Raw genomic sequence first — 27,429 nt, forward strand, 5'->3', positions numbered from 1 at the left:
TGCAAAAAGGTAAGGTCAAATTATTTTCTTTTTTGTAATACTATTGTTATACAAACTAGTGAAATTGAAAACTAAAGTTGAAACAGGTCCTCTTGACTATTGTGTAATTAGTGTTCATCAAAATTCTGGGCAGTGCAATTGAATATAAGGATTAGCAACCAATGTAAGCGCTATGATGCAGCTAGTAAGTAAGAAGAAGACAAAAAGCTTGTAGCTAATGTTGGAAAAATCTCCACCTTGTTACCATGTGATGGCTAAGTGGCTGTATGTAACTTTGCAGCATCTCTGTAATCATCTGTGTGAGTCAACAAGGAACTCATCAGATAAGCGCAGGCGGTAGAAAAACACCCTGGGATTTACACAAGACTTCAGCTCTAATGGACAAGCGACACGCATGGTGTTCTCCGTCATGGACGTCAGGTAAGAAAAGGAAGCTTTGCTCTCTCCATAGTATGCCGATAAGTATGTTTAGGTGTAGATAAAAACAATGGATTCTCAAGGCTTTTAAGTATTTTATTGCATAGTGTAATGGACTGATTGATTGTTCACCCCTAGAGTCAAGTGGGTGTTCATATAGATGCTTTTACTCGAGATGTTTTTCGAGAAGACAATCTAATAATGAGGGATGTCCCCCAAAAGTTTTTCTACGTTTTAAAATCCTTCAACTTGATTAGATTACAATCGGATATGAAACTGATTTTTAACATTTTTTTGTATGTTTTAGTATTAAGTGATTGGTTGCCATTTTTGGCGGTAGACTCAAATTAGATTGGGTGTCCGTCGCCGTCAATGGTAGTGAGACCGGCGACCAATCGACCGTGTACCGTCCAAACTATGGCCTCCTGCCCATTGAAAATGGCCAGCACAAGAAGCTTAAATTGAATTAAGATTGCACTTCTTAGCTTCAAATCCAACTCAATTTGGAAAGCTGACTCGGGATTTCACGTCTATCATGTCAATGGCAGCGAATGAAGCTTAAAATTGTGGACACTTAGTTCATCCCAGATTGGAAAGCTTTTTTTTAACACTGTTCCCTTCTACGGGCAGAAGACTGCAGGAAAAAGTGAAGCAAAAGAAGACGAAATGGCCGCAGAGCCCATCTTGATCACCAACTTGACGCAAGAGTGGATGGCCAGCTTGCGCAGGTGGCACCTGGAGCTTTTCTTCATCCCCACCACGGTGGTCACCTTGTCCACCATGGCAGCGAACGCCGTCCTCTTGACCTGCATCTTGGCTTCGCGCGCCTTACGCCAGGAGACGCGCTACCTCCTGATGGCCAACACCCTGGCGGCGGACATGTTGTTCCTCGGCCTCAACCTGGTCACCAGCGTCGTCAACGCGGCCCAGGCCGAGGTCCCGTGGCTGCTGTGCGAGCTGGTGACGGCCGTCACCGTCACGGCCTACTGCTGCGCCATCCTCACCGTCACCTTCATGGTGGTGGACACCTACGCGGCCGTGCGCTGGCCGCTGCGCTACCGTGACTTGCTGCCGCCCGCGCGCACCCACAGAATCCTGATGGGCGCGTGGATGTTGGCGGCCAGCTACCCGTTCACCCTGGTCGTCCTGATGGAAGTGGAGCGGGGGGGCCCGCACGACAACGCGGCCGTGTGCCTGGTCCTCATCTCGCTGGGATTCCTACAGGCCAAAAACACGGCCGGGGTTAACATCTACTTCTTCGTGGCCGCTCTCATCTGCGCCGGGCTTATCTTCTACTGCTACATTTGCCTCTACGTGGAAACCAGAACCCAGGGCATCTGGCAGAACCGCTTCTCCAGAGCCCGGGTCACCGTCTTGGCCCACGGCGTTCTGCTCTTCCTCTACTTCGCCCCCGGTTTTGTCTTCACCCTGGAGCTCGTGCTGTTTCAGAGCCACGGCGTCAGTCAGGACGTCCGAGTGTGGGTCAGCACGGTCAACATGTGCGTGCTCATGCTGCTTCCCAGGGCCTTGGCGCCGTATCTGTACGGGCTGCGCTACCGCGAGATCTCCGACACGCTACTGCAGCTGTTGCATCGACATCGAAGACTCAGCCAGATCACCGTCACGTCATAGGCACCTGTCAATATTGCATATTTATTTGGTTAACTATAGCCTAAAAGTTGTTAAACATACAGGGTCTTCCAAAATGTTTGACCGCTATTTCGTAGGCCAATCATTTTGACAATTTTCGTTGGAATGACCTCAAATTTTCAAAGCTTGTGTAGAAACGTTTCAAGTTTTGGTGTGTAATGTTTGGCATTTCTATCTTTTCAGGTTAAGAAATGCCGTTGACTTCAAAAGAAAAGGCATTTGGCGCGTTAGAGGATGCTCGGACTCATGGTTTTGTAACCATGCGTAATCATGTCTTTTGTTAAATTGCATTGTCCCCTTTCAAATAAATTGAACCTGAAACTTCAAAAAAAATAAGAAGTTTAGTACAGTTTATGAAAATAATTTGTGTTTTTAAATTACAGCAGACTTCAGGTACCATATGTGCAAATGCTAATGGAATGTACGTCACTACCAATGATAGACAGTTGAATTTTGGAGATTGACATTTACTTCAATACTAACTTTCTGCTTTAAAACAAGGATATTCCTTCAATGTATGCTGTCTTTTCCCCTCCGACCACATGGTAGAAACCTTTCTTTATATGAGAGTGAAACAATGCCAATGGAAACTTTCCAGCTAAGTCACATTTGATTTACATACTCTTTGAAATGCTCTTTAATTCCTACTGATGGCTGACAAACAGTTTGGATCACGTTATTATTCTCTAATGGGGAGTCGTTTCATGGTTGTACACTAAATTTCTATTGATGGCGGCAGAATGGGCGGCGCCAATGTGTGCTGAAAACTGATTATTAGAGACATTTTTCCTGGAGGGAGATTAATATCCATTTGGATAAGTTGTGTGCTTGCACTGGAGTCAAATAATAATAAATTGTTCTCTAAGACATAAACAAACAAGTAAAGGGTTTCATTTAGGTTTTGAGGGATGATGATTTTAAGGCCATGTGACTGCCTGGGGCCTTTTAGAGAGACAATTTGGGCGCGTGGTTAGCACGTCTGCCTCACAGTGGGGGGCTTGGGTTCAAATCCAGCTCGGTCCAAATGTGTGGACTTTGTATGTTCTCCCGAGGCCTGGGTGGGTTTTCTCTGAGTGCTCTGGTTTCCTCCCACATTCCAAAGACATGCATGGTAGGCTGATTGGACACTAAATTGCCCCTAGGTATGAGTATGAGTGTGCATGGTTGTTTTTCTCCTTGTGGCCCCCGCCTCTGGCCCAAAGTCAGCTGGGATAGGCTCCAGCACCCCCCGCGAGCCTAGTGAGGATAAAGCGGCTCAGAAAATGAGATGAGACAATGAAGCATTCTATGTGTTTCAAATGTTAAACTTTTAATGGACTAAGATGGCCTGGATTAAAGGTGAGTTGATGTAAAATACTAGGTAAAATGTTTGGTATCATATTATTTGGTAAAATAAGTGTACTGACATACTGTTTTATAGCATCAAGACCACAAAAATCTCGACTATTCTACGTCATCACCTCTGGAGCGCGGTAAGCAAGCCACCATCTTTTCCACATTCAATATGTCGAGATAATGTGGGCGTGGTTATGCCTATTGACGTAGATGCGTAAATTATGCACATGCGCAGCACCTCGCCCTTTTGGGCAGCCTTTCTCTGCTGCCGGGTGGCTAGCAAGCCAGCGAGGTAAGTCGTTGAGCAATTTACTGGCCTAAGTGCATTTTTATCACGCTACCGGGAGACTTTTTAGGAATCAATTGAGCCTAAAACGCAAACAAATGTGTTAGTTAAATGCCAGGTTGAACACACCGTCGATAATTTAAGTTTAGTCTCATTTTCCCTACCGGCTGTGTGCTCCATGTGACTAGCTATCTTAGCATTAGCATCACGACGACGTATGTAGTCCGTTTTCTTCATTATTGAGTCGTGTAGAAAGACTTTTGATTTAATCAAACAGAGCCGAGACATCAACTGAGTTTGCTGGGTAAAGGCTCACTCAAAAATGTTGTATGTAATGATAGTTTTCATTGCGAGTGCTAAACACCCGTTTCCAATTTGTAATTGTTCTGTTTTCACCCAAAAATTGTTAAACCAACTTTCTCCTTTGTTAACGCCAGTCTGTATATTTAATCACCTTGTCTAGAAAATGGAAAAATAACACGGAACACTCACTAACTTATTTTCATTCTTTATCTTGATCATTTTTTTTAAGATTTCTCTTTCCTGTAATAATTGTTTGGCAACTCCCAAATGGTCTGGTTAAATCCAGTTTTCCCTGTTTAGCGTCAAGATGCAGCTCTTCCTTCATGAGAGGACACTGGGCCAGATCAAGGTGAAACTAGTTCCAAAAAAACACCTAAACCTATCTATTGAATCTCCAGTCTCTGTATAATAACTTAAGCTTTTTTGTTGCATGTATTCCCTGTTTAGCATCAACATGCAGCGCTTCCTGCCTGCCCAGAACACTCACAACCTTGAGGTTACAGGGGCCAGATCAAGGTAACAGGTAAAAGTAAACCCCCTAAGCCCATCTCTTGAATCTGCAGTCTCTATAAATGATAACTTGCTTTTCTTTTTGCATGCATTAGACCCACGTAATCTTCCCAGGTTGCCCACGTAATCTTCCCAGGTTGCCCACTTGAAGATGATGCCTCTCTTGCATTATGTGGTGTTGCTGCACTTTGGAGAATGCTGGCAGTCTCCTGAGAGGTTAATTTGTTTATTGTAGAGTAGTTATACAATTTAAAACATTTTCCCCCCTCTTATATAGGTAGAGGCTGGATCCTTAAGGTAAGAAGGATCATTTTTTTTTTACCCTAAGTATATTTGAGCAGCTTTTTTTTTATTTTTAAACACTTGGGGGAAAAAAAGACCTAAAGACTTCAATGGTCTTTTTTTCTATTTTTTTTTATTTTTAAACACTTAGGTCTTTTTTTCCCCAAAGACTTCAATGGTCTTTTTTTTTATTTTTAAACACTTGGGGAAAAAAAGACCTAAAGACTTCAATGGTCTTTTTTTCTATTTTTTTTTATTTTTAAACACTTGGGGAAATAAAGACTTCAATGGTCTTTTTTTTTATTTTTAAACACTTGGGGAAAAAAAGACCTAAAGACTTCAATGGTCTTTTTTTCTATTTTTTTTTATTTTTAAACACTTGGGGAAATAAAGACTTCAATGGTCTTTTTTTTTTTGGGAAAAAATAATCTAAGTATTTTTCTTATAAAAAATATTGCCATGTTTTATTGTCTGCAGGTGGAGAAAAGACTGGCCAGACCATGTGATGCCAACTCCTAAGTGTGCAATAATGTTTTCCTGTCAATAAAATTTTTTTAACTTGACATGTTTTTTTGCATTGTTCACTGTAAAGAATAAGACATATATCCACTTTAAGAATGTTTATTTTTCCACAAATGAAGCAGCACAATTATCCATCAGTAAATGGATGGAGAATTCTGGAATAAGAAAAAAAGTCAAGACACCCATACACTAAGTTCAACATTAAAAAAAGACAATCGCTAAGTCAAAAAAATACTAAATTAGGTATTTTCTATTAACATCAAAGGGATACTTACCAGGAGTGTCCTTCCAATAAGACCAAGTCCCATCACCAGGCCTTCATCCCACTGCAAAAGAAGGCAAGCAACAAAGTTGGGGGGAAAACATGGAAATATTAAGACATACCCCTCTGATGACTTTGCTCAGCAGTAGAGAGACTCAAATGATCTGAGGCTTTATAACAGATCTTGAACTGAAGTCCTCGGTGGCCCTATCCAGTGTATTTTCCATGTCTTCCACCACCAACACACCTAAATCAAATAATCAGGATGTGGTGGGAGATATAGAAAACATACTGGACTGGTGCCAAAGAATGCCATCCTCCAATGTCCCCATATAACAGCAGCACACCATGTACCCCTTTTGGGGAAGTTTGTCTTGTCAGCTTTAGTGCAACCTGAAGAGAAGCAAGATACAAAATGAGTAGGTTTAGTACAAATTACATGAAAATACTAATAATTTTACCATATGTTTAAACCTGGGTCAAAAATGACCCCTGCGCTATTGTTGAGTGAATGTCTCGGTTTTTGACAAAGCCGCATTTAAAACTAAAATTGAAAAGGTCCAAGCTATGAGGTCTTTAAGGGAAGGGAAAACAAGTTTAGGGTAAAGGTAGTGTTTTCTACAAGTGTACCGTTTATTCCTTAACCACCACTAGATGGCACTTGTGCGGGTGAGTTATCCCCACAGGTTCTTGCTATTAAAAATCAACACCAGATCAGTTAGTTTTCATTCAAAATTTGAATGTATCCTAATAAAAAAACAAGCTAATTGAGCAACGACTTCAATACTGAACGTTGAAATTTAACTAGTACACGGATAGAGAAAATAAAAACTATTAAAAAAGAAAAATGTCTCACTTTGCTGACAAGCTGCTCCTGTTTGGCCGGTTTAGCCAAATTCTTGATGTTTCCCAGTCGTCTGTCCTCGTTGAGGTGCTGAAACACACAATGGAATGATTTCTTTTTAAACATAAAGAGATATAGGTCACGCAATGTAGCCAATTTGTTTGCAAACATTTTTCGGTTGCATCCATGTGGGGCTACAGCACGCGATCGAAGCACGATCCCGTCAAATAGCACTCTTAAAATGAACACTGGGGCATCGAAATCCCCAAATGACAACGTACCGAATGCGCTGCATTGTCCTGTAAGAAGTTTATCCCGTCGTTCTTCAGTTTATCGTCACTTTTGAGCTGCTCTGCAGTCTACTGCCAAACCGACTCCTGGCTCATCCGCCATTTTGAAGTTTGGGGGCGGAGACTTGAACTCTGAAATTGATGACGCATATTAAAAGCGACACAAAAAATCATTGTTTTCATGATAACGTGTATTTAAATCTGCAACCATATCAATTTCTTCTCTTCCGCTATTAAATCAACACAACAATATATTAGCTTGTGCAACTCGCAACAGATAGTTTGTTAGCTCTGGCTAGTCCACTCTATCAGCCAATCATAGTTTGTGAAAGCGATGACGCCAACTCGAAATCTGATTGGTTAAAGTAACAGCTTTATCCACGCATAGTTTATGCTGCAGGGCCTGCGGAACTGATTGTGAAGGACTCCAGGTTGATTTCTGACCCTGGCAACAAATAATGGCTGAAATGTGATTGGTTAAATGTTTAAATATGAAAACACATCTGGAAGCAAGGCAACTAGGGGAAAATCAATGAAAGGAATATGACAGACAATTTGGAATTATTTAATACGTGTTCTTGGCCAATATATAATTAACATCAGTCTGTGATTCATGTATTTTTTTAGGCCAGCCCTGACGATCCACCACTGGGTAAATATGACAAAGCCTGTCGGCTGGGCTAAAATCACCATCACTCGATCTGTGCGTGTGCGTGTGCATGTTTGACAGCAGACACTTTGACAGAAATGCTGCATGTACCTTGAGAAAGCGAGAGATAGAGAAAGCCACCAAGGCAAGGCAGGCCTGCCAGTCTGATGCCAATTGCCAGTGTCAGCCATGTGCGACGTGGGATGAGTTGACCTACTTAAAAACACAAGACAATTGTCAACAAACCAAAATGGCTGCACGCAGGTACAAAGTTTAACGTGGGTTTCATTGGTAAAAGCATTGTGCATGCATTGGCTTTCTTATACATTCAAACTATCTTTTATTCTGCAAAGGAAATTACGTTAAATTAAGAATAAAATGTGCAGTTTAGCAATGCTGCTGTCAATTCAATGTATTGAAGTTGAGGTGCTTCTTTTAGTCAAATATTGGGACTATAATTCCATGATACTATCGTGTAAAAACATAATACGTGTATTGGATTTCTGGTTTTCAACAAGGCTTTATCCCTGTCAGGGTTGATAAGATAGAAATGCCAAAAAGTTACACACCAAAACTTGAAACGTTTCTACACAAGCTGTGAAAATGTGACGTCATTCCAACGAAAATTATCAAATGAATGCCTTTGTTTTTGACAGAGCAAAGCCTCATCTGCTAAAAATCCTCCAGCTCCATTTCCAGCCCGTTGGGGGCGCTGTTGGGCCTCCACAACATCCATATATACACACACATAGAAAAAAGACGACTAGGCGCACACACACACACACTTGTTTCCTCCCACCCGGATGGATGACTTCACCGTTTCGCCTGGGTTTCCTTTATGATCCCGGGATCTTCCTCCTCTCTCACCAGACTCGAGCTCGAAACAGAAGCGATCGCACCATCACACGCACGCTGCACACACGCGGAGGACTCACCCACCACAGCTGGCGACCCACACCGAGAGATTCCACCGGGACTTCCAAAGAAAAACCCAAGCAAATAATCCCTACATCGGCGTTTTTAGGAGGCTGCAGAAAGGAGCCCAATCTATTCGCCATCAGCCATCCAACATGTCCGAAGTGTTGCCCTACAACGAAGGCAAAATGAGCGGCTACGGAGCAGACAGCGAGGTCAGCCAAATGTCCTTTAGCTGCGGACTGCAGGACACGAACGCCTTTTTCGCCGGCTCGCAGGGCAAAAGACCCCCGAAGCTCGGCCAGATCGGCAGAGCCAAGCGAGGTGAGCCACTTGATTTCATTTCCATTATTTCCAGATCGTCATGCCTTTAAGGAACCTTGTTTATATGAATCAGATCGACGTCCAATCCATAGAACTGGGATCCCTGGCAGTAAATCAGTGCCAAGTAAATAGGACGTCTATCGCCGTCAATGGCAAACATGTATCCACATTCAAGATCTCACTTATATATTCTATATAATAGTTTACATAGAGGTAGGTATAAACTAAACCAGTGTTGCATGCCACCCGACTGTTACATCGACACGTTCATATTAGGGATGTCCCGATGCTGATTTTCTAGACTTGCGATCGGATCCGATTTTTCTCCCAAGACGTTTTCCCCTGTACTCATCTAAGAAAAAAATTCACCCAGTCAAAATAATGCAAGAAACGATGTAATCATTAAATGACAAATAATTTTTACGCTCATTAGGTTTTGAAGAGATACCGAACCACTCAGCAGACATGTTTACTTCGTTCGATGGTACTGAAAGCACGTTACTAAAGGATCGAATCCCATCTTGTGACTAAACCCGATACTCCAAAAAAATACTGCGGGCCGATACTAATACTGCGAATCGAATCGGGACATCGCCACTGCGCACTGAATCGTAGTTTGTGAATAATTTGCTTGATTTGAACCGATCGCCTGCGAATTGACGGTGACCGGCGTCCAATCCATTTGAAGTGGGAGGGTTGGCACCCTCCCACTTCAAATGGATTGGACGCCGGTCACCGTCAATTTGCAGGCCATCGGTTCAAGTGGATTGGACGTCTAATAGAGGTAAACTCATTTAAATTGACAACAATATCATGAAAAGAGACACACGATTGGACGTTTATCGCCGTCAATGGCACCGAAAGAGTTATTGTGCGTGTTATTTGCATTTTGGCATCCCGACGAAAACAAAACCTTATCCGCCGTCGTCATTAGAGTTGTTTTTAGCACTCACTCGTGCGCAGATTCCCTCCCCCATTAGCTTTGGAACATCTTGTAGTCGATACTGAAATCGATGGAGATGATAAAATGCTGTTTTTCCTCTCGCCCCTCCCCTCTAACAGTGGTGATCGAGGACGACCGAATAGACGAAGTCCTGAAGGGGATGACCGACAAGTCGTCGCCCGGCGTTTAAACACCCCTCACTGAGCGATGCCTTGCAGACTCTTTTCATTTCTATCACCGATTTGAAGCGCTTGTCGGCTGTGCATGTTGGAGGATTGCAGGAAGAGAAGAAGAAGAAGAAGAAACCGACGGCGACGCGCAGTCGGCTTGACGATGGCCTCAAACGGGTTGGAGGACAAGCGAGAGTAAGAGGAGGCCGGCGAGAAGCGGAGTGGAAAAGAAAGTCCGTCGTGGGATGATCGCTGGCAATCCTCCCCCAAAACCAGTCCCGCTTTTAGTTTTCTTTTTCAAGGAGAAGGAAGGAAGGAAGAAACACCCCCGACGGCCACCGCCGCGTCTCGACTTTCAAGTGTGAGGGGGTGAACTTGTCGTTAAAACCGAGACCCCTACCCGCCCCGGACGCGCCGCATAAACAAGTGTCGGGATGAAGCTCGACGTTGTACAGTAGGCTCGGCTTGCAGAAACCCTCCCAAACCCGTCCAATTCACAGGAGCTGTCCTTTCAGCACCACTCCAATGCATTCCTGTTGCTGCTCTACTGCTTTGGTATCCCCCCCTGCACCCCCTACGTAACCACCCCACACCCCTTTTCCTTCCCTCACACAGACCAAGCGAACTCTCAAGTCTACTTCTACTTCGAGAAGACCAGATTGTAAAAACATATATTCGAGGATGGTGCAATGTTAATCTTTTTCTGTAGTGGAAATCCACTTGTTTTGCTCGCCCGGGTTTTGTTTCTGGCTATCTCGCTGCGCCTGTGCATATCTTTTAAATCAGTCAAATGCAACATTTTTTGTTTTCTGCTTGGGCAAGCTGAACTCAATAATATTTGGACAAAAAAAAGGTCAAATTGGTTCAAATGCTGTTCACAAATTGTCCAAAGCTGTGCCAGTGAACGCTTCTCCTTTGACGAGGTCACCTCACAATAAATATTGGATTATTGCACAGGTGGGCCTTAAAATGGCCACCTTTGTGGATTATTTTGGTGAAGGAAAAATGCTGATAAACAATGGTTTGGCCAGATTTGTGGACAACATTTGGTGGAAAACACATTGCATACAGGACACGGGCTAGCACTAATAAAAGTGTCATTTTAATATTGTTCTATATGAATATTTGAATTGATTCTTCAGTGAATACGGCACATTTTGAAGGAAATATCTCAACTAAGCAGATTACGCTCAGTGGTACCTTGACTTAAAGTAGGACGTTTGAGTTTTTGTATTGTTATTGTATAGAGCTAAAAGAATCCTTGCCTGGTCTTTTCTTCCGCTCTTTTGAGTCAACATTTGCGTTGTGAGCACGATGCCGATAAAAAAAAAACTTTCTGCAATTAACAGATATTTATCTTGTGCTTCATCCAACTAAAGACTGCTCGGTTTGTCTCGCAGAAATGATATCGCGATATGAGAGCGAGTTACATGGTCTACTTTCAGATCTTTCCAAAAGAAAGATGATATGAGATTACAATAGATGGGTACATTTTATAAACGCAAAGATATATTTTTCTAACAGATACCGTAATGCCCTCACGTGTGGGCAAGGAGAGTTCCAATTACCAATGCACCTTCAGCCCTTTATTGAATGGGAAAAAAAAGTCCTCACATCACTTACTAGGCAGCATGCATATACTACAGTACATAAATTAATGAAGTAACTTTCTCTTATGACATTTTCATACAAAGCAGTGCTCTTTTCTCCTTATTAAAAAGCAAATTTGGGGATTTTTTTTTTTTTTGAAACATGGCTTGGGACTGTAGCAGAGTAAGGGCATTTCTATTTGTTCCGGTTGAGTTCATTGAGTTAAGAGTTTGGTCAGGGAGCGATTTAAACTCATAAGTCAAGGTAGCACTGTCCAGTATACTTTGGAAAAGTTCATTTTACAATTAATGAGTGTTTTGTGGTCATGCATGGATTGATTCTCATTGCGGTGCCACCAAATCCCCCCACCCCCCTCGGCACGCTTGTTTTTAAACAATAAATAAAGGTCACATTTGTATTTTTATATCTAAATATTTGTTATTTAAAGGATATGCTCGTCTATGATCTTACAGTTCATCAACAAGAAAATAAAGTTTCTACTGGGGAGAGGACAGGTGAAAAAGATGACGTGGATTATCACAGCTCGGTGGGTTTTTTTAAAGACTAATTGAATGTGTCTGGGTTTTTTGCACACATCGATGTTCAACTATTAGTAAGAAATCGTATACTGTGACTTGCGCTTCGTTGATGAATTTGTTAGAAAATGGCAATTTTAGAGTCTATTGCACTGTTTACGAGTATGATCAAATAACATGGCGTTATTTGACCTATTTTGAACATTATGTTTTATTTTGGTGTTTTTTTTTTCTTTTTTAAGTTGTTTTATTTTGTACCATCATTTTAAAGAAACTGGATTTGGTTTGTTGTGCATGAATACTTAACATTTTCAATAACGGAACATCATTTTATGAAGCAAAAAAAGAAAAAAAATGTTACAAAAATGTCATGGCATTCTAAGAATGACTCATTGTATATTATGATGCCATTTTCACTGTATTTGGTGAACTAATAAATGGTAAAAGATGAAAATATGGTTCCGTCTGTTTTTTTGCAGTTAAGTCATGTGACCACCAGATGTTCTTGGTATAAGGCACAAGGCTTCTGCTATATTTATGTAGCTGCAGATTATTGTCTGTTTGATTCATACAATAATGTAATCAGTGAAATTTTATGGTGCATAATTGAATCTTTCTAGGAACAAGAGTCAGGGTGGATATAAAAAAAACCCACACAACACTAAAATTGAGAACAAGAATATCATTTCAATGTTTTTTTTCTCCAGACACAGATATAGCAAGGCCGTTTTTATAAAACCAGGTAAAGTAAGAAAAAAATAGCATGTATAGTAGGGCATTTCTTTGTTGAAAAAAATGACCATGTATACTAAGGCTTTTTTCATTAAAAAATGACCATGTATAGGAAGGCTTATTTTCCTAAAAGAAAAAAAAAAGACTACATATAGTAAGGCATCTTTCCTTAAAAAATGACCATGTATAGTAAGGCTGTTTTCCTAAAAAAATGACCATGTATAGTAAGGCTTTTTTCCTAAAAAAAAAAGACCATGTAAAGTAAGGCTTATTTTTCTAAAAATGACTATGTTTATAGTAAGGCCTTTTTTTCTTAAAAAACAACCATGTATAGTAAGGCTTATTTTCTTTAAAAAATGACCATGTATAATAAGGCTTTTTTCTTTAAAAAATGACCATGTATAGTAAGGCTTATTTTCCTAAAAAATGACTACGTATAGTAAGGCCTCGTTCTTTAAAAAAATGACCATGTATAGTAAGGCTTTTTCCCCCTAAAAATGACTATGTATAGTAAGGCCTTTTTTTTTAGTGTGAGCATATGTTTTTGATCAAAATCTTGAGCTACTACAACATATGGTTCTCATTGCCAAACAATTGGTGTGGGAAAGCAAAATGTACTTATTATTCATTTCCCTTATGTCTCCCATATTTTCCATTGCAGTACAAATCATAGTATTTTTCCATGCTTTTGTCAGGCTGCATCATCGGACAAACAGTAACTCATCACTGTAACTGTTAACAATAGATGTTTGAAAATCAGAGGCGCTGGCCATCAATGGCTTTTAAAAAATGACTTTAAATGACTTTGAAATCCACTTTTTAACTGGCACAAGTGAATGTTTTTTTACTTTGAGTGATGTGGAAAATGGCCTTTTCAATTTCCACTTTTAAGCTACTCAAAGTCCACAACCATAGTAATCATCTCTACAATGTGGATAATAACCCTATTGGAATTAATCAACTGTTGTGAATTAGAATTTTTTTTAAGTGTGTGTGTGTGTGTTTATCTTTTATTTTTATTTTTTAAGGAGCACAGCCTTCACTGTAAATGTTAAGTGTCACTGAAGGATGTCTTGTCACATGTCAAATACACACAGAGCTCTTCTCAGTTCTTGGCTGGAAGTGAGCGCAGGCTTTGATCTGATAGCACTTTTACCCCCCTCGGCCGGGTGGGCTTCCATTAATATTCCCGCCATTACATAAGCATGCCATTCAGTATATCATGCCATTACGTCGCCCCGGGGGTAGACAAAGCAATGTTTGCTTTAGTCCCAAATGCATCTAATGGCTTTCCATGTTCTTTACTCTCTTCCAGTATGCCACTACAAGGCTCGTGAAAACTTTAAAAAAGCTCCAGGGGCTTCTTCTCGCGCACTTGTGGACATATTTATTGAATTTGCTCAGCGTGGGTGCCTGGAAATCGGTGGAAAAGCTTCTCTAACTTTTTGTACGACGTAAACATAGACGTGTTTTAGCGTTCAAGCCCTTCACAAACAATTGAGCCAAACAGGTTTTGTTTTCTGTCATGTTACGGATAATCCATGCACGCTAAATTTAAAGGGAATGAGAGGATCTACTTTGATTGTCGGCAAATGGAGACAGCGGTCATCCGATGTACAACAAGGCAAACCAACTGCCTTCTTTCAAATGCAAAAAAAGCAATTCTTTATCAAAACTAGAAAGGGTTTTCAACTCCTAACGTGGGTTGCAATAGTGCCGCTTTCACCGTCAGGCCAAAAAGATGCAGCGGAAGCAAAGTGAAGTGATTCCCATCACCCAAAGCTTTCTCGGTCTTCTGGGATGAATTGAAAAGGAATGAAGGGCGAAACTAAAAATAAGGAGTAAATGAAACCATCTGGCTGTACAAGACACAGACTGTAAGAGTAAACAGTGCACTCGAATCCTATGTATTCAGTCATGACTCAGTTGAAAGGACACGTGACGGAGGGGTAAAAAGAAAACACTACGGTCTTGCATCCAATGGTTTGACGGGCGTGAGCGTTGACAGCACTCAAACGCACGCTCGTGACAATCAATAGGACGCGAGGGGAGGCGGGGTAGTGAAAAGAAGGGTGATGGAGCGAGCAAGGCATGGAGTTTGCGGTAGATTAGTGCTGTTGCTACCCTTGGCCTGCACAGTATGGAGGACAATTGATAGGAAGGTGGAGGTACTGGGTCTGGATTTTACAAATATAAAAGCGCACAAGCGACCTTTTTGCCAAAAACTAATTACCGTATTTTCCTTACTATAAGGGACGAGTAGAAGATTTTTTTTTCTATTTTCTCAAAAGCCGGTAGCAATGTTCCCTCTAATTTTTTGTTTGTCTGGGCAGAATGACAACCTCCCTGAGCACACTGAGTACCGATGTGAGCAACATCATCATTGCTCGCTATTGGCACACACCAGTATCACACCTGCCATAAGCAGGTGCATGTCTACTACACATAAATGATTTAGTAATAATAAAATGTAATGATTAATATCTATGAATGGGCGGCCCGGCGGATGAGTGGTTCGCGCGTCGGTCTCAGCTAAAAAAAAATGGGATTTGATTTTGTGCGCTCCATATGATTTGCTGTGCGCAGAGAAGACGACAGTAGTGCGCAATTGCGCACGCACGCAGCTTAGAGGGAACATTGGCTGGTAGTCTGCCTTATATAGGGATCAATATTGGTTAATCACTGATTTTATGAGTCTGTAGTATGCAGACCTACGTTTATTTTTGTATGTTGCTTCAGCAATACTTTGTTTAGGGACCCTTGTTTAAGAGCACCAAGTTGTAGAGCACGCTGCCCACTCTCTGGTTACATAAGCGGAGTCCAGGCAAGTTAAACGTCTCTTACGGGCCCCCTGCCATTGTGCATCAGTCAGCCCATCAGAGGCAACCAGCTACCAAAACCAAGTTTTAATAAAAACAGATAAAGTCAAGGGAAAGAGAAAAATAAGCAAGCGCAACTGCAGTCCAATGTGAAACTACAAAGATGGAATAAATACAAAATGCATTGTTGGTCACTGTGTCCAGTATCAACCCCTCCCACAGGACCCAGGGCTTACATAAACCCTCCCCCTGCTAGACCCCCCTGCCTGGCCTAATAGAAGTCAAGCTGACTTTTAACCTACCAGGGCTTTGCAGCCATTTGTAACCAAGGAAACTAGATAGCAGTCAAATTATCCGTGGAGTCCTCAGAGGAACTCAAATAAAATACATATTTATCTGACTGAACTTTTTGTGTCGCAAAATCCTTGAATTCAACAAAGTTTATTTGATCCAGGTGCACTATTTTTTCACAACTAAAATGCTCTCATATCCACTGCCGAGTTTGCCATTTCCCATTTTTAACATCATACCTACAACCTAAAATCCTGATTCAGTAGTACTTGTGTGCTAAAAAATGTCCCTTTTCAGGAATGTTAGATGTAATGCCACTGTACCTCTACTCTAGATTCAGTAAAACAACATAAAATAAACCACGTCACCTCATCCCATAACCACACTGAGACGATGCACATTTTAGTCCACAAACTTAAACAACTTCCCATCATCTTGAACGGAGAGCCGCGTGAAAAATCACAGCGAAGTCTTAAAAATAGCACGTAATTACATCTCGGTGAGGAATTAAAAATAAATGATTTCTGCTTTATTAATGTTCAGCCCTCCCTTGAGTTGCCCTCCAGTCACCACATTTCCTGTCTGTCTATCTGCACGTTTTAAATACTGTAGCAGCTCTTGAGACTTATCTCCCCATTAGTTATGCGTGTGTGTGTGCAAGTGCGAGGCCAATAAGGCTACGATCAAGATGTATGTCAGGTGTGTCAACCGCAGCATTCCTCCATTGCATTGTCATGTAGGCTGACAGAGAACAGGAGTAAAGCACTGACATATTAATAGACTAAAAAGAAGAGCTCTCCAACCAGCGCAACTCTACCATTATGTATACTGACGGGACGCTCTGGTCTGTCCAGCAAATTGCACGACAGTCATTGTAGACCTTGTACTACACAGACAATGGCTGATTACGCATCAAGAGGCTAGTTAACGCACTAGCTGCAATTAACGGCGATAGACATCAAATCCATCAGGACTGGGAGGGCCTGGCAGCGAATGTATATTGCGTGCAAAGTGAAAGGAAACATCTGGGGAACTATTGTAAATACAATCCCTTCCTGTTCGTACAGTTGAAAGCCAAAGCCTGCATTTATTCTTTTCTTGATGTCATTTTTTAAGAGGAAAATCTGTGTACTACAAAACTATTTATGTGACGACCTGCATGTCAACAATGGTACTCGGACGTTTGGTCGCCCGGACATTTGGTCACCCGGACGTTTGGTCGCCCGGACGTTTGGTCGCCCGGACGTTTGGTCGCCCGGACGTTTGGTCGCCCGGACGTTTGGTCGCCCGGACGTTTGGTCGCCCGGACGTTTGGTCGCCCGGACGTTTGGTCGCCCGGACGTTTGGTCGCCCGGACGTTTGGTCGCCCGGACGTTTGGTCGCCCGGACGTTTGGTCGCCCGGACGTTTGGTCGCCGGACGTTTGGTCGCCCGGACGTTTGGTCGCCGGACGTTTGACAACATGACAGAGTTTACTGTTGAAACCAGCTCTCAAAATTGTATTCATGAGAAAGAGAGTTTACTATCTAAATATCTACTGTTGAAACCAGCTCTCAAAATTATATTCACCCGGGCGACCAAACGTCCGGGCGACCAAACGTCCGGCGACCAAACGTCCGGTCACGGTTGACAATATTGCCTTCAAAGTAACCTAAGAAAATGTAGGTACGTATAACTGACATCATGAGCTATGGGGAACTATCTGAAACAATTGTGTTTGATTGGCCATTGTCAATCTAGATTTCAAACTCAATCCAATCCCAAAAAATGAAAACTAGAATGTGTGATCCCCGCAGTTGGCTATGAGCACATAGACTCCGCCCCCTACTCCATCCTGGCCCGTGAGGTGGGAAGACAAGCACGTGGATCCGTTTCTGCTCACATGATTTATCTGCACCAAGAAGCAGCCTGAACATGAATTATTTACTTGTCACAGTGACAGGGAGAAAAAGTGAGAGGGGGATGTCAAATGAATGATGTCATGCGCTGAAAAAGGACAGGACCGGTTGGAGGAACGGCCATTATGTTCATTTCAGTTAACTGCACTCATTTATTAAAGTACTACACTATAGGACAGTAAGGCTAGTCACTCCCTTTGTTGTTGCTGTACACGGAAAATTTGCTTTGGATCAATTCAGACCAAATATTTCCAAATTCCAGAACGTTGAGCGTCACCCACTTAAAAAAAAAGTGGAACGATTTTCAGGTTTCATTAATACATGGTAAATGACCAAACAAGTCATCCCACCCACCCATCATGATATTATCTGTTACATCACATTCTTGTCAGAATGGGAAGATATTGGAAATAATCTACCCAAAAGCGGCCTGGTGATTTGAGAGGTTTAATTGAGACATTAGCACAATAGCACGTCTTGCTTTGTTCTCTCACCCAGAAGCAAAAACAATGCAAAATGTGCCGCCTGATGAATACAATGACTCATTCTTTTACACAACTTGCTTTCTGTGTACTGTAACTTGTCCTCCTACATCTAAACAACCCAAGATTTATTTATTTATTTATTTCAAAGCTCGTGTTTTATGTGGAGCTTTATGAAACCAAACAACTAACCAAACCCACCAAGGTCTTTTTCTCCAGCAAAACGTTTTTCTGTTTGATTTATTTAATAAGGGATAATACATATGAAAAACCATAATCATGTAAATATGTAAGATTATAGCCAAAAGGCTCATTTTGATCTTTAGTCCCTTGGTCAGGTTGATTTAAAAAATTCAAGATAAAATCAAGGGAGATGGAAAAAAAAAACGGACAAAAGACTAGAAAGCAACATGGAAGTGATTATTCACTGAGACTTCTCTAAAACTTATTATTTTGCGTATGTCCGCACACTCTGGACCGATTTGACATGCGCAACCAGGCACATGCGACATTGTGGCCTCTCGTCAATTATTCAACGAGGTGGCAGAAGCTTGCGTGCGGGTGAGTTGACCCGTCTTAGTTCAAGGTAACGCAAAGAAAGATGAGATCCTCATTAAAAATGAGCCAGGAGGATTCCTAGGTAGTCCCAGTGGCGTGCCAAGGTGTGGGAAGACATTGAAATGAGGATATGGACGAGGATCGCCAATGAACAGGACAGACAAATGCGCTTCCCTGGTAGAAAAGTACCAGTACAGCGAGTCACTGGACTCTGTGTGCTATTATAATAAGAGTTACATTGGTAATAAATCACAATGTGGCTCTTGGGGGGAGGGAGGCTCAAATGGATACTAACTTTGTTCCGTTAATATCAATTAAAATAGACGGAGACGGTTTGTCTGTAGTGGACAGACTGGCTCGTGGCTCTCATCTCTCACTGATCGTTGGCTGTTACATAATCTGGGAGACGGCAGAGGTATATCCTGCCCTCTTGAGACCGTAAATGTACCAACCTTTATCTGAAATACAACTATTAAAGAATTAATTTATAGTGCATGTTCATATCTTCATATCAGTTGTAGGTTCCAAGGCTGTCATTTGCATATACAAATCAAATTTGTCTAGATCAGAATACTACCAAAAAACTTACCTATACTAATTATCATTTGTATGAACAAGGTCCAAAGAAATGAGTATAGAAATTGAATGATCGACATTAACTTCTTTTGGGGTATGACTACTATACAACACTATTTTTTATGCTATATTGTGCAGATTCTTGCATTAAATGATCTTGAAAGCAACCAAAATATTTCAATCTTTGACTATGGCATGGTCACCAAAAGACATTAACTTCTTTTGGGGTATGACTACTATACAACACTATTTTTTCTGCTATATTGCGCAGATTCTTGCATTAAATGATCTTGAAAGCAACCAAAATATTTCAATCTTTGACTATGGCATGGTCACCAAAAGTAAAACTACACACAGAGATGAAATTACATTTGAAAGATCACTTCTACAAATGGAACATTTCTGATTTGTTGCCCCAAACCACAGATAATATCATATCAAACGTTTTCTCAAATGTCTTTTGATTGGCCAAACTACAAGAATAAACACTGGGTAAAAATGAAAATGACATCCTAAACATCATCGTAGAGAAGATCACTTGAGCATTTTTTTTATTTTGACGCTCCTAATTTAATAACACGACTGACTGTCCCTATTTGTGTCACTTTCCTCAACGTGTGACGCAGTCGGGGGGGGGGGTGATGACAACAATGGTGGACTAATCTCAGGACAGCAGACCACCGCACACTGTCCTTTAGAGATACCACCGCGCCGTATAAAACCGCACAGGGAGGTGTGAGGTTATTTCTGTTTGCACTTTGGACTACGCGTCCTCACACCCCGCAAAAAGCAGAGGAGGCGCATGCGTTATTGAGGTCAAACTCTCATGTCATCTTTCCTAAATCCGCCTCCCGCCTTCTTCACGGTCGCTTACCACTCAAACGTATCTCGCGTTCGCCGTCAGCCGACTCTTTCCATTTCACCTCGGCCGTAGCCCGAAGCCAGTCATGTGCTAGGCAAAAAAACGTGCCGAATTGGCGGAGGGAGGGGAGCGAGGCCTCGGCTAACAAAGATCATTTCTTCTTCTGCGCTTTGCTTCGGGGCTTGCTAGAGCCTGCTTTGTCTTCTCGTCGTTCCAGCTCAAAGAGAAGAACGGAGGAAAGTCTACCAGGCCTACTCTGCCCCCAAGATGCTTTTTTTTTAATTTCATTTTATGAGCGCACGGGTGAGTTTACCCCAGTGAACGTCTCAGACATGTCACGAAGGGAAATTTGGAGCTCACGCGTGCTCGAGTGCAACAAGCATTCGTAATCCCGATCACGCCAATCCACTGCGAGATTTACAACCGTGATGGAAAAGGGGGGAAAAATATGTGGCGGTTTCCCATTTGAAATGCCCTGATCATCTTCCCTCCTCCTCCTCACACTTTATCTTTGATGCTCACCGAGTGCACGCATGCATTATATATCTGAGAGCTTCCCTGTTTTTCCTCTTCCCATCTACATCACGTCAACCCTCGTTTTGATGGGGATAAGCAGGTTTACGGAATATTCTATTGGACTAACATGTTTGAACTAATCCCATGTTGGTCTTTAATAATAAAATGATGATAAATGCAATTTCTTGCCACTGCAGTATGTCAATTGAATTAGAGATTGAAAAGGATTTCCTGTTACACCACAGATATCATTATTCCACTAATAATACTTGGCTCTCCAGGCCTTGAAGTAACAAAGCAGCCCCAGTGTCATGTTTTGATCAGCAGCTTTAACTGGTCTTATCATTATTATTATTTTGAAAAGGTACTGTATTTTTCAGTAGTTTTTAAGTACTTTTATGAGACTTGCTTTTGGACAGAAACCCATAATGTCAAAATAAATTTAGTCTGTTCATTCTCTTAGAGAGAAAAATGCAATAAAACTTATAGTGGATACTAAGCATTTGCTGCTTTAAAATGAAAAGTGTTGATGTTTTAAGACAACTTCTTTGTAGACTCCGATAACATCTTTAATCAAACACAAAAGGCACTAACAAATGTTTCACAGGTTCCACCATAAAAATACCACTTGAGATTTTCCACAATTTATCGAGTATTCCAAGTCAGGAGTGTGGGATTTAAGGCTTTGCCAGCCATGAAATTTGACAGCTTCCTAAAAATTGAAGGATATCTTATTTGGAAGCGCAAATAATGAAGAAAAAAAGCTTTGGGTCTATAATCTTTCATCCAGCTTTTTGTACTAGACACATATGCACGCATAGTTTTAGACGTTTTGTAATCCCTTTCCACAATGCGAAAAAGCTGACTGGCCTCAGCCATCGCCCGTGTTTTCTCCGAGAGCAAGATGTGTGGGCTTGTCAGCAACACGCTGTGGAGGAACGCAACCACACGCAGCCTTTCGAGATGGCACATCTCTTCCAAGCCTTCATTCTACACGTTTCCATGGAGACGAAAAAGAAAGTTTTGAGTCGGTCACGATAATGTATGTAGGTCAGAAAGAGGAACATACAAACAAACAAAAACAAGAGGCAGCAGAGAAGTGGAATTCTTACTTCAAATTCTCAGAGAAAGTTTCATTAACAAGCCCAGTTGAAAACCTCACAGTGGGGAAATGTACGAGCATTGTCAAAAAAAAAGTGTGCCTTGACAGACTAATTGCTGGGATGGCTTCAGGTGGCTGCCTGACTGCCTGCGAGAAGGGGTAAATGGCTTGCTATTTTAAGATACTAAACGTACTTCACATTTGGGTCATGACTGCGGTTTTTCAATTCAAACAAAAGCTTTGGCCGGGTCAGCTCTCTCAATATAAGATTGGGAACACTTGTCTTCCTTCAGGCAAGCCTTTAAAAAACAACAACAACAACAACAACAATACCCCCACTATCCTCGTCACTCAAGCGGCACGCACTCCCCTTATGGCGATCGAACGCGCCGAGCTAAAATTAAAACCTTTTTTCCAGTTCTGTCAAAAATAACCGCGTTTTATCTGCGTTTCTTTGGTTATCTGCCCCCTTTCCCTCCCACCAGCCGCCTCCTCTTCCATCCTGTCTTCTCTTTCCAGTAGGGACCTGGAACAGAGTTTTGCTTTAATTGCTGAACTACTTTTCACACAGAGGCATACTTCAAACCTTCCACTGTCAAGCTCTACGCAACCCCCCCTGCACCGCCTGTCACCCCCCGCGTTGCCAACTTTTCTCGCTCAGTATTCAGCATTCTTTGGAGAATTTTGCTTAATTCTGGAGATTTCTGCAAGGAAACCTCATTGGCTGACAGATCTGGCTGGACTCAGATGCAGTTTTCTTAGGAATCAAAAAATGTCCTTTTCCAAACAAGTCAATTCTTGAAACACAAAATCACTCCAAAGGGAGGAAAAAGATTGAAAGAAAAATAAGGGTGAAGTCATACATGCCCCATTTGATTCGGGCAGCCACCGGCGTAATGGGAAATGTTTGGTTAGCATCACAGTCTGCGTTCAGCAGTGCGTCGGCAAACATGAGTCAGGTTGCAATGTGGAACAATGAGGAGACGGAATGTCTATTTAATATTTGGGCAGATGTCGACATAAAGACTATGCGAGAAAAATACACAAAAAAATGTAGATATATTTATATTTTGGACTAGGATGGGAGAGCAGTACGCTGACGTTATCAAATGTGTCATTAATATTTTCATCGTGAAATCAGAACTGTTGAAGGATACCAAAAACTCAGAGGAATAGAAGCCGCAAGAAAAGTGGAACAAAACGTGAACGGCTGGTACATTGACACATTTGGCACAGTTTCACATATTCTGCCTTTCTTGGTGTGTAAGTACTTCTACATGACCTTTCATTTCCCACCTCACTTATTAGACATTCAACCCTCCCTTGCACTAATAAATAACTATCTATTAACCACATGGGCGTTGGACTAGTTCACGAACAAATAAAACAAAAAAAATCAAAATGCGGCCAAAACATTGGAGTTATTTAAGACAGTATATCTGACAGCCCATCCCATTACCTTTACTTTCCCAACGTTTTGGACCACCATCACACACTTTTTCAAAAACTGAATCAGTGTGACACAGGCACACACACTACAAAACACCCACTAACACTAAATATGAAACACACAATAATATTCTAAAATGATAGGATAGCAATTACATTGTTGTGCAAAAATATGCCGCCTACATGGCATCGTCTTCCAGGGGTGTCAGACCCCTGTTGGTTCGCGGGCCGCGTTAACGTCAACTCGATTTCATGTGGGCCGGACCATTTTAGATATAATATTTAGATTTTTTAATATAAATGAATTAAAAGAACTGGATTAAAATCCCTGAATATTCAGTTTTTCTATAGATCTGAAACAATGTTTATTTTAGCTTTTTTTTAAATATATTTTTAGATTTTACAAAATGATTTTTGAACTAAAAACACAGAAAAATTGATTAAAAAATTACAATTATTGATTTAAAAGGGGGAAAATCAGGAAATTTAATATACATCTATACTCTTCATTTCAAGTTGATCCTAAAACTGAAAGTCGGCACTCATGATTTACTTTCCTGGGCCACACGAAATGATGCGGCGGGCCAAATTTGGCCCCTGGGCCGCCACTTTGACACATGTCTTAAAGGATCAACAATTAGATCGGGTTATACCAAATCTAAATTCACTTTCCATAGATTTCGAATGAACAGAATCTCCTTGTTGCTGGCTCATATACTGTAAATGATAGCCTTTTTTTTGGTTCTTGTTAGTTTGGTAGTGCGGCACAAATGTACTTTTACGCATGGGCGACAAGCTGCAGTAGAAACACTTGTATACAGCCCAAGAATACTCCAGATTTCTACAGTTCCAGTTTCCATAACAACCTGCAAAAAGACATAAAAAACCCTCTGAGTTTAATAGTCTGCTCCAATCGGTGTTCTATTGATAAACATTTACATAACGCACATCTGCGGCCTCTTCTAAATACTTGAAGTCTGTCTAAATCACTTTGAATGCCTGTGTGAGTGTGTTCGTGTCTGCTTAGTGTGTGCCATGAAGGACAGGAAGAGCCAATTAGTGTCAATCTATTTGCTGGACAGCATATACTGCAGTCATTTAGGTCGGAACCAAGGTTCAATACAGCCAGTAACTGGCACTCTGCTGTGTAAAGCAAGAACATGGTAGAGGTCAGACGAGGACTGTTTCCTGGTAAATACGTAGTTTTAGAGTACAGTGGGACCTCGGTTCCTGTATGTCATAGTTTCGTATGATTCGGATGTAACGTTCATTTATTTCTTTTCAGGGGACACTTACTTGGGTGGCAGCCAATTGACCTTTGGCAAAAACCCTGCCTCTTTAGTTACGGTTGCTAAGCCGTCAAGTTCTGTGACTCTAGACAGATAGCGGAGTGTTTCAAGTGATTTCTTTAGGAGTACACATGTAACACCCTCCAGATCGAGGCAAAACGGTTTTTGTTATGCAGCAAATGGTTTTCACGTCTAAGCAATATCAAAGTGTATATTAAACCGTGTGTGGTCGATTGGTCGCTGGTCTTTTGGTCGCGGTCTTTTGGTCGCCCGGACCGTCTCAAAAAGTCCGGCGACAAAACAAGGTAAAACAACACGGTCTACGCATCAATAAAAGCTAACAATGGCCATGAGCAGTTTCACTGAGCCGACGTGTGAGTGTAGAAGAGTTTGTATGTACATGCGTTGTCACTTTAAGAAGCTACATCAGTCAGGATCTTAACAAGTTCTCCAACAAAAAACAATAAAAGTCCGGAATATTTGGAGGTTTTCTTTAGCCTAATAATTACTAGGACATTAAGTATGACTAAATAGTAATTCGCAGTTTGTATTTAGGGAATTTGAGCAACGCTTTAAATGGTAACTATCAATAACCTTCCGGGCAACCAAAAGACCGGCGACCAAACGACCGAGTACCCTTCTTCCTCCCCGTCACGCGTCTAAACCAATCAGCTAGTGAGATTGATTTGAGAGGGGGATCCCTGCTGGTTGAAATTTTTGTGAATATTTTTTGCTTTTAGAAAATATTGCAATGCACTGAAGCCACAAAGTCGTGAAGTGGCGAGAGATGACCAGATACTGTCATGGATATGAATGAACTGCACCATATTTTTCTGACAGTGTCAAGTCTAAGAAGCAGGAGCTGATGTTTATAACATACACTTGCAGTCCTGTATTTTACAAAAAGTAAAAATGGAGGTTTCTAAGCCGTGGGCGCGTGGCAGCTTGCGTCCGATCAGCCTGGCTGCAGACGTAGTTATACATTGGAGTGTACCCTTGTCCTTGGCTGCAGTGCAGCAGATGGTGACAGAGGGGGTGAGGAAAGACTCCATTATGGCTTTGTAAAAATGCACCATCATTGCGACTAGTGGCCAGAACATTGGCAGCTGTCATGCCGAGTATGTCCTCAGAGTTGATAGAGAACAGGGATTTGGCTTTGCTTAATTGTTCTCAATTCTTCCAGATTCTCCATGAACAATGATAAATGTTCACTCTGCTACAAGACGTTGACTGAAAGGGCTGATTGGCTGCAAGCTCTCCCAGTTCAAATGAATGGGGCGTCTATGGAGTTGGCCAATCAGTTAAGAGGATGGACACATAGAATTGTGCATAATGAAGTTGGCAGATACACAGATTGGGTGGTACAGTCTGGGATATCTAGCTCTATTTTAAGCGCACATCAAGAATAAAGGTTCACATTTCAAAGATACCTATCACGCTCATTTTTTTTTCTTCACATTGTTGACTAATCTCGCACACAAGTCAGACTTCTATGAAGGGAAATGACAAGCAGCAATGGCAGACTTCTCCCAGCTGACGCGGGAACAAACACAGGGCTGCACGTCAAGTTATTAAAAAAACCTTTGAAATAAGAAAATACAACAGGAGCTTCAGAAACAAATGGGGCGACAAAACCTATCAAATTCTCCTTTTCGCGTCCTGCGGGCCATCCAGTGAAATCACCACGGTCAACAATCCAAATAGCCGTCGCTGTGTGCTACGTTGCCCAACCCAGAAATGTCACAAGCAATCCAATAGACACTCAATAGCTTCTTCACTGATGCTAAATAGGAGAGCACTGTTATTTGGAGCCATATTTTGTAAATGCCAGCTTTAGGACAAACCAGATGTGCTGCTCAACTCTCCTCAGGTACTTGCTGCATTTAAAAGTACTACTTTAGGTTGTTTTTATTTTTATTTTTTTATGTCCCAAGCGTGTAATCAATCAAATTCACGTTAAACTACCTGTCACAATTTTTGTATACACTACTTAAATATTATAATACAGTGGTACCTCGTGATACAACATGCTCGTCATACAACATGCTCGTGTTACGACGGAACTTCCGATCGAATAATTTGCCCGAGATACGATCAAAATGTTATGATGCGACCAAGCCAGGTGGCCATGGCACTGTCTTTTTTGCATCTCTTTCGTGTATAAAATATATCTACGAGCACTGGGCGGACTTTGCATTTCCCCACCCGTTTTTTTTCCCCACGTTGGTCTACATTTACATACAAGGTAAACAACAATGGATCGGCAGAGTTTTGCAAAGAAAAGATCAATAAATGATATAACGATAAACAAACATGTTTTTATAGTAGCGTGTACCTTTTTAGTAGCACCTCAGCAGCAGCAGCTGTGTGGTGCCTTCTGCTTGTTTGTATTCAGTTGCATGAGCTCATCCAGGATTGGAGGAGCGCTTAGATTGAAATAAGCTGTGATGACTTTGTGACATTTCTAACTGTCTGTTTTTTTCCCTCCTTTTTTCCCACATGGGGGGAGCAAACAATATGTCAGGCTTTTCTTAATATGTGCCCCAGAATTGGATCCACTGAGGAGCAATTAGAGGACTCAAATTCAACCCAATTGTCGGCCGTCTTTGCTCGCGATGCACGTGAAGGACCTGATTTTCGTATCTCCGCTTTGAGATTGAACAGAAAAATAACTTTTAGCATTAGCAAAACTGGCTTATAACCACTTAACTCGTTATCAAATTGGATGTTTTGAAAGCCTTTAAGTGAGCATCAGTTCAATAACATTCGTGTCATCCAACAAAGGGATGAAAAATATTTGTATCTACGTCGAAACATCTTCGAAATGACGTCAAGTACAGTTGTAAACATGCAAAACAAAATGTACAAGGTAATCTAGTTTTCTCCATGAACATAGCCAGTAAAAAAAAAGAAAGTTTCCCTCCTTAAACACCTCCCGCCTGCATTAAGAAGAGAGGCTACGCTGCACTGTCACCTAGTTTCCATGGTAACCCGTAACTATGGAGACAGAGCCTGGAAGAGACTCGGG

The 27,429-nt window shown here is 41.5% G+C and overlaps 3 protein-coding genes and 1 long non-coding RNA gene across 10 annotated transcripts in view; 3 read left to right on the plus strand and 1 right to left on the minus strand.

The window, feature by feature from the left end:
• Window positions 1-2: 2 nt before the first annotated feature.
• Window positions 3-2,451, plus strand: LOC144086276 (putative G-protein coupled receptor 148). The gene is made up of 2 exons (XM_077616163.1): window positions 3-420; window positions 1,048-2,451. The coding sequence occupies exon 2, from the start codon at window positions 1,084-1,086 to the stop codon at window positions 2,047-2,049; it is 966 nt and encodes a 321-aa protein (XP_077472289.1). The 5' UTR covers window positions 3-420; window positions 1,048-1,083; the 3' UTR covers window positions 2,050-2,451.
• A 1,171-nt stretch (window positions 2,452-3,622) lies between these two features.
• LOC144085764 (uncharacterized) lies at window positions 3,623-5,346 on the plus strand. Of its 3 annotated transcripts, XR_013304255.1 has the most exons (6): window positions 3,623-3,694; window positions 4,221-4,340; window positions 4,439-4,514; window positions 4,638-4,717; window positions 4,779-4,798; window positions 5,261-5,346. It is a non-coding gene; the product is annotated as an uncharacterized LOC144085764 (long non-coding RNA). The 3 variants fall into 3 exon arrangements; XR_013304254.1 differs by lacking the exon at window positions 5,261-5,346 and having other exon boundaries at window positions 3,624-3,694; window positions 4,638-4,926; XR_013304256.1 differs by lacking the exons at window positions 4,638-4,717; window positions 4,779-4,798; window positions 5,261-5,346 and adding an exon at window positions 4,597-4,624 and having other exon boundaries at window positions 3,624-3,694.
• Window positions 5,347-5,390: 44 nt separating this feature from the next.
• yeats2 (YEATS domain containing 2) overlaps window positions 5,391-27,429 on the minus strand; it is a 73,207-nt gene continuing 51,168 nt past the window's right edge. For 4 of the 5 annotated variants that reach the window (XR_013304240.1, XR_013304238.1, XR_013304236.1 and 1 more), the window contains 6 exons: window positions 7,462-7,566; window positions 6,693-6,833; window positions 6,424-6,501; window positions 5,690-5,960; window positions 5,581-5,631; window positions 5,391-5,460 (listed from right to left, as the gene is read on the minus strand). The gene's annotated coding sequence lies outside the window, so the exon portion shown is untranslated. The remainder of the gene's footprint in view (window positions 5,461-5,580; window positions 5,632-5,689; window positions 5,961-6,423; window positions 6,502-6,692; window positions 6,834-7,461; window positions 7,567-27,429) is intronic. The other variant, XR_013304237.1, reaches the window with a different exon arrangement.
• camk2n2a (calcium/calmodulin-dependent protein kinase II inhibitor 2a) lies at window positions 8,150-12,282 on the plus strand. The gene is made up of 2 exons (XM_077615379.1): window positions 8,150-8,589; window positions 9,652-12,282. The coding sequence occupies exons 1-2, from the start codon at window positions 8,421-8,423 to the stop codon at window positions 9,720-9,722; spliced, it is 240 nt and encodes a 79-aa protein (XP_077471505.1). The 5' UTR covers window positions 8,150-8,420; the 3' UTR covers window positions 9,723-12,282.

The sequence above is a fragment of the Stigmatopora argus genome, chromosome 12, assembly GCF_051989625.1.
Source record: "Stigmatopora argus isolate UIUO_Sarg chromosome 12, RoL_Sarg_1.0, whole genome shotgun sequence".
NCBI lineage: Eukaryota > Metazoa > Chordata > Actinopteri > Syngnathiformes > Syngnathidae > Stigmatopora > Stigmatopora argus.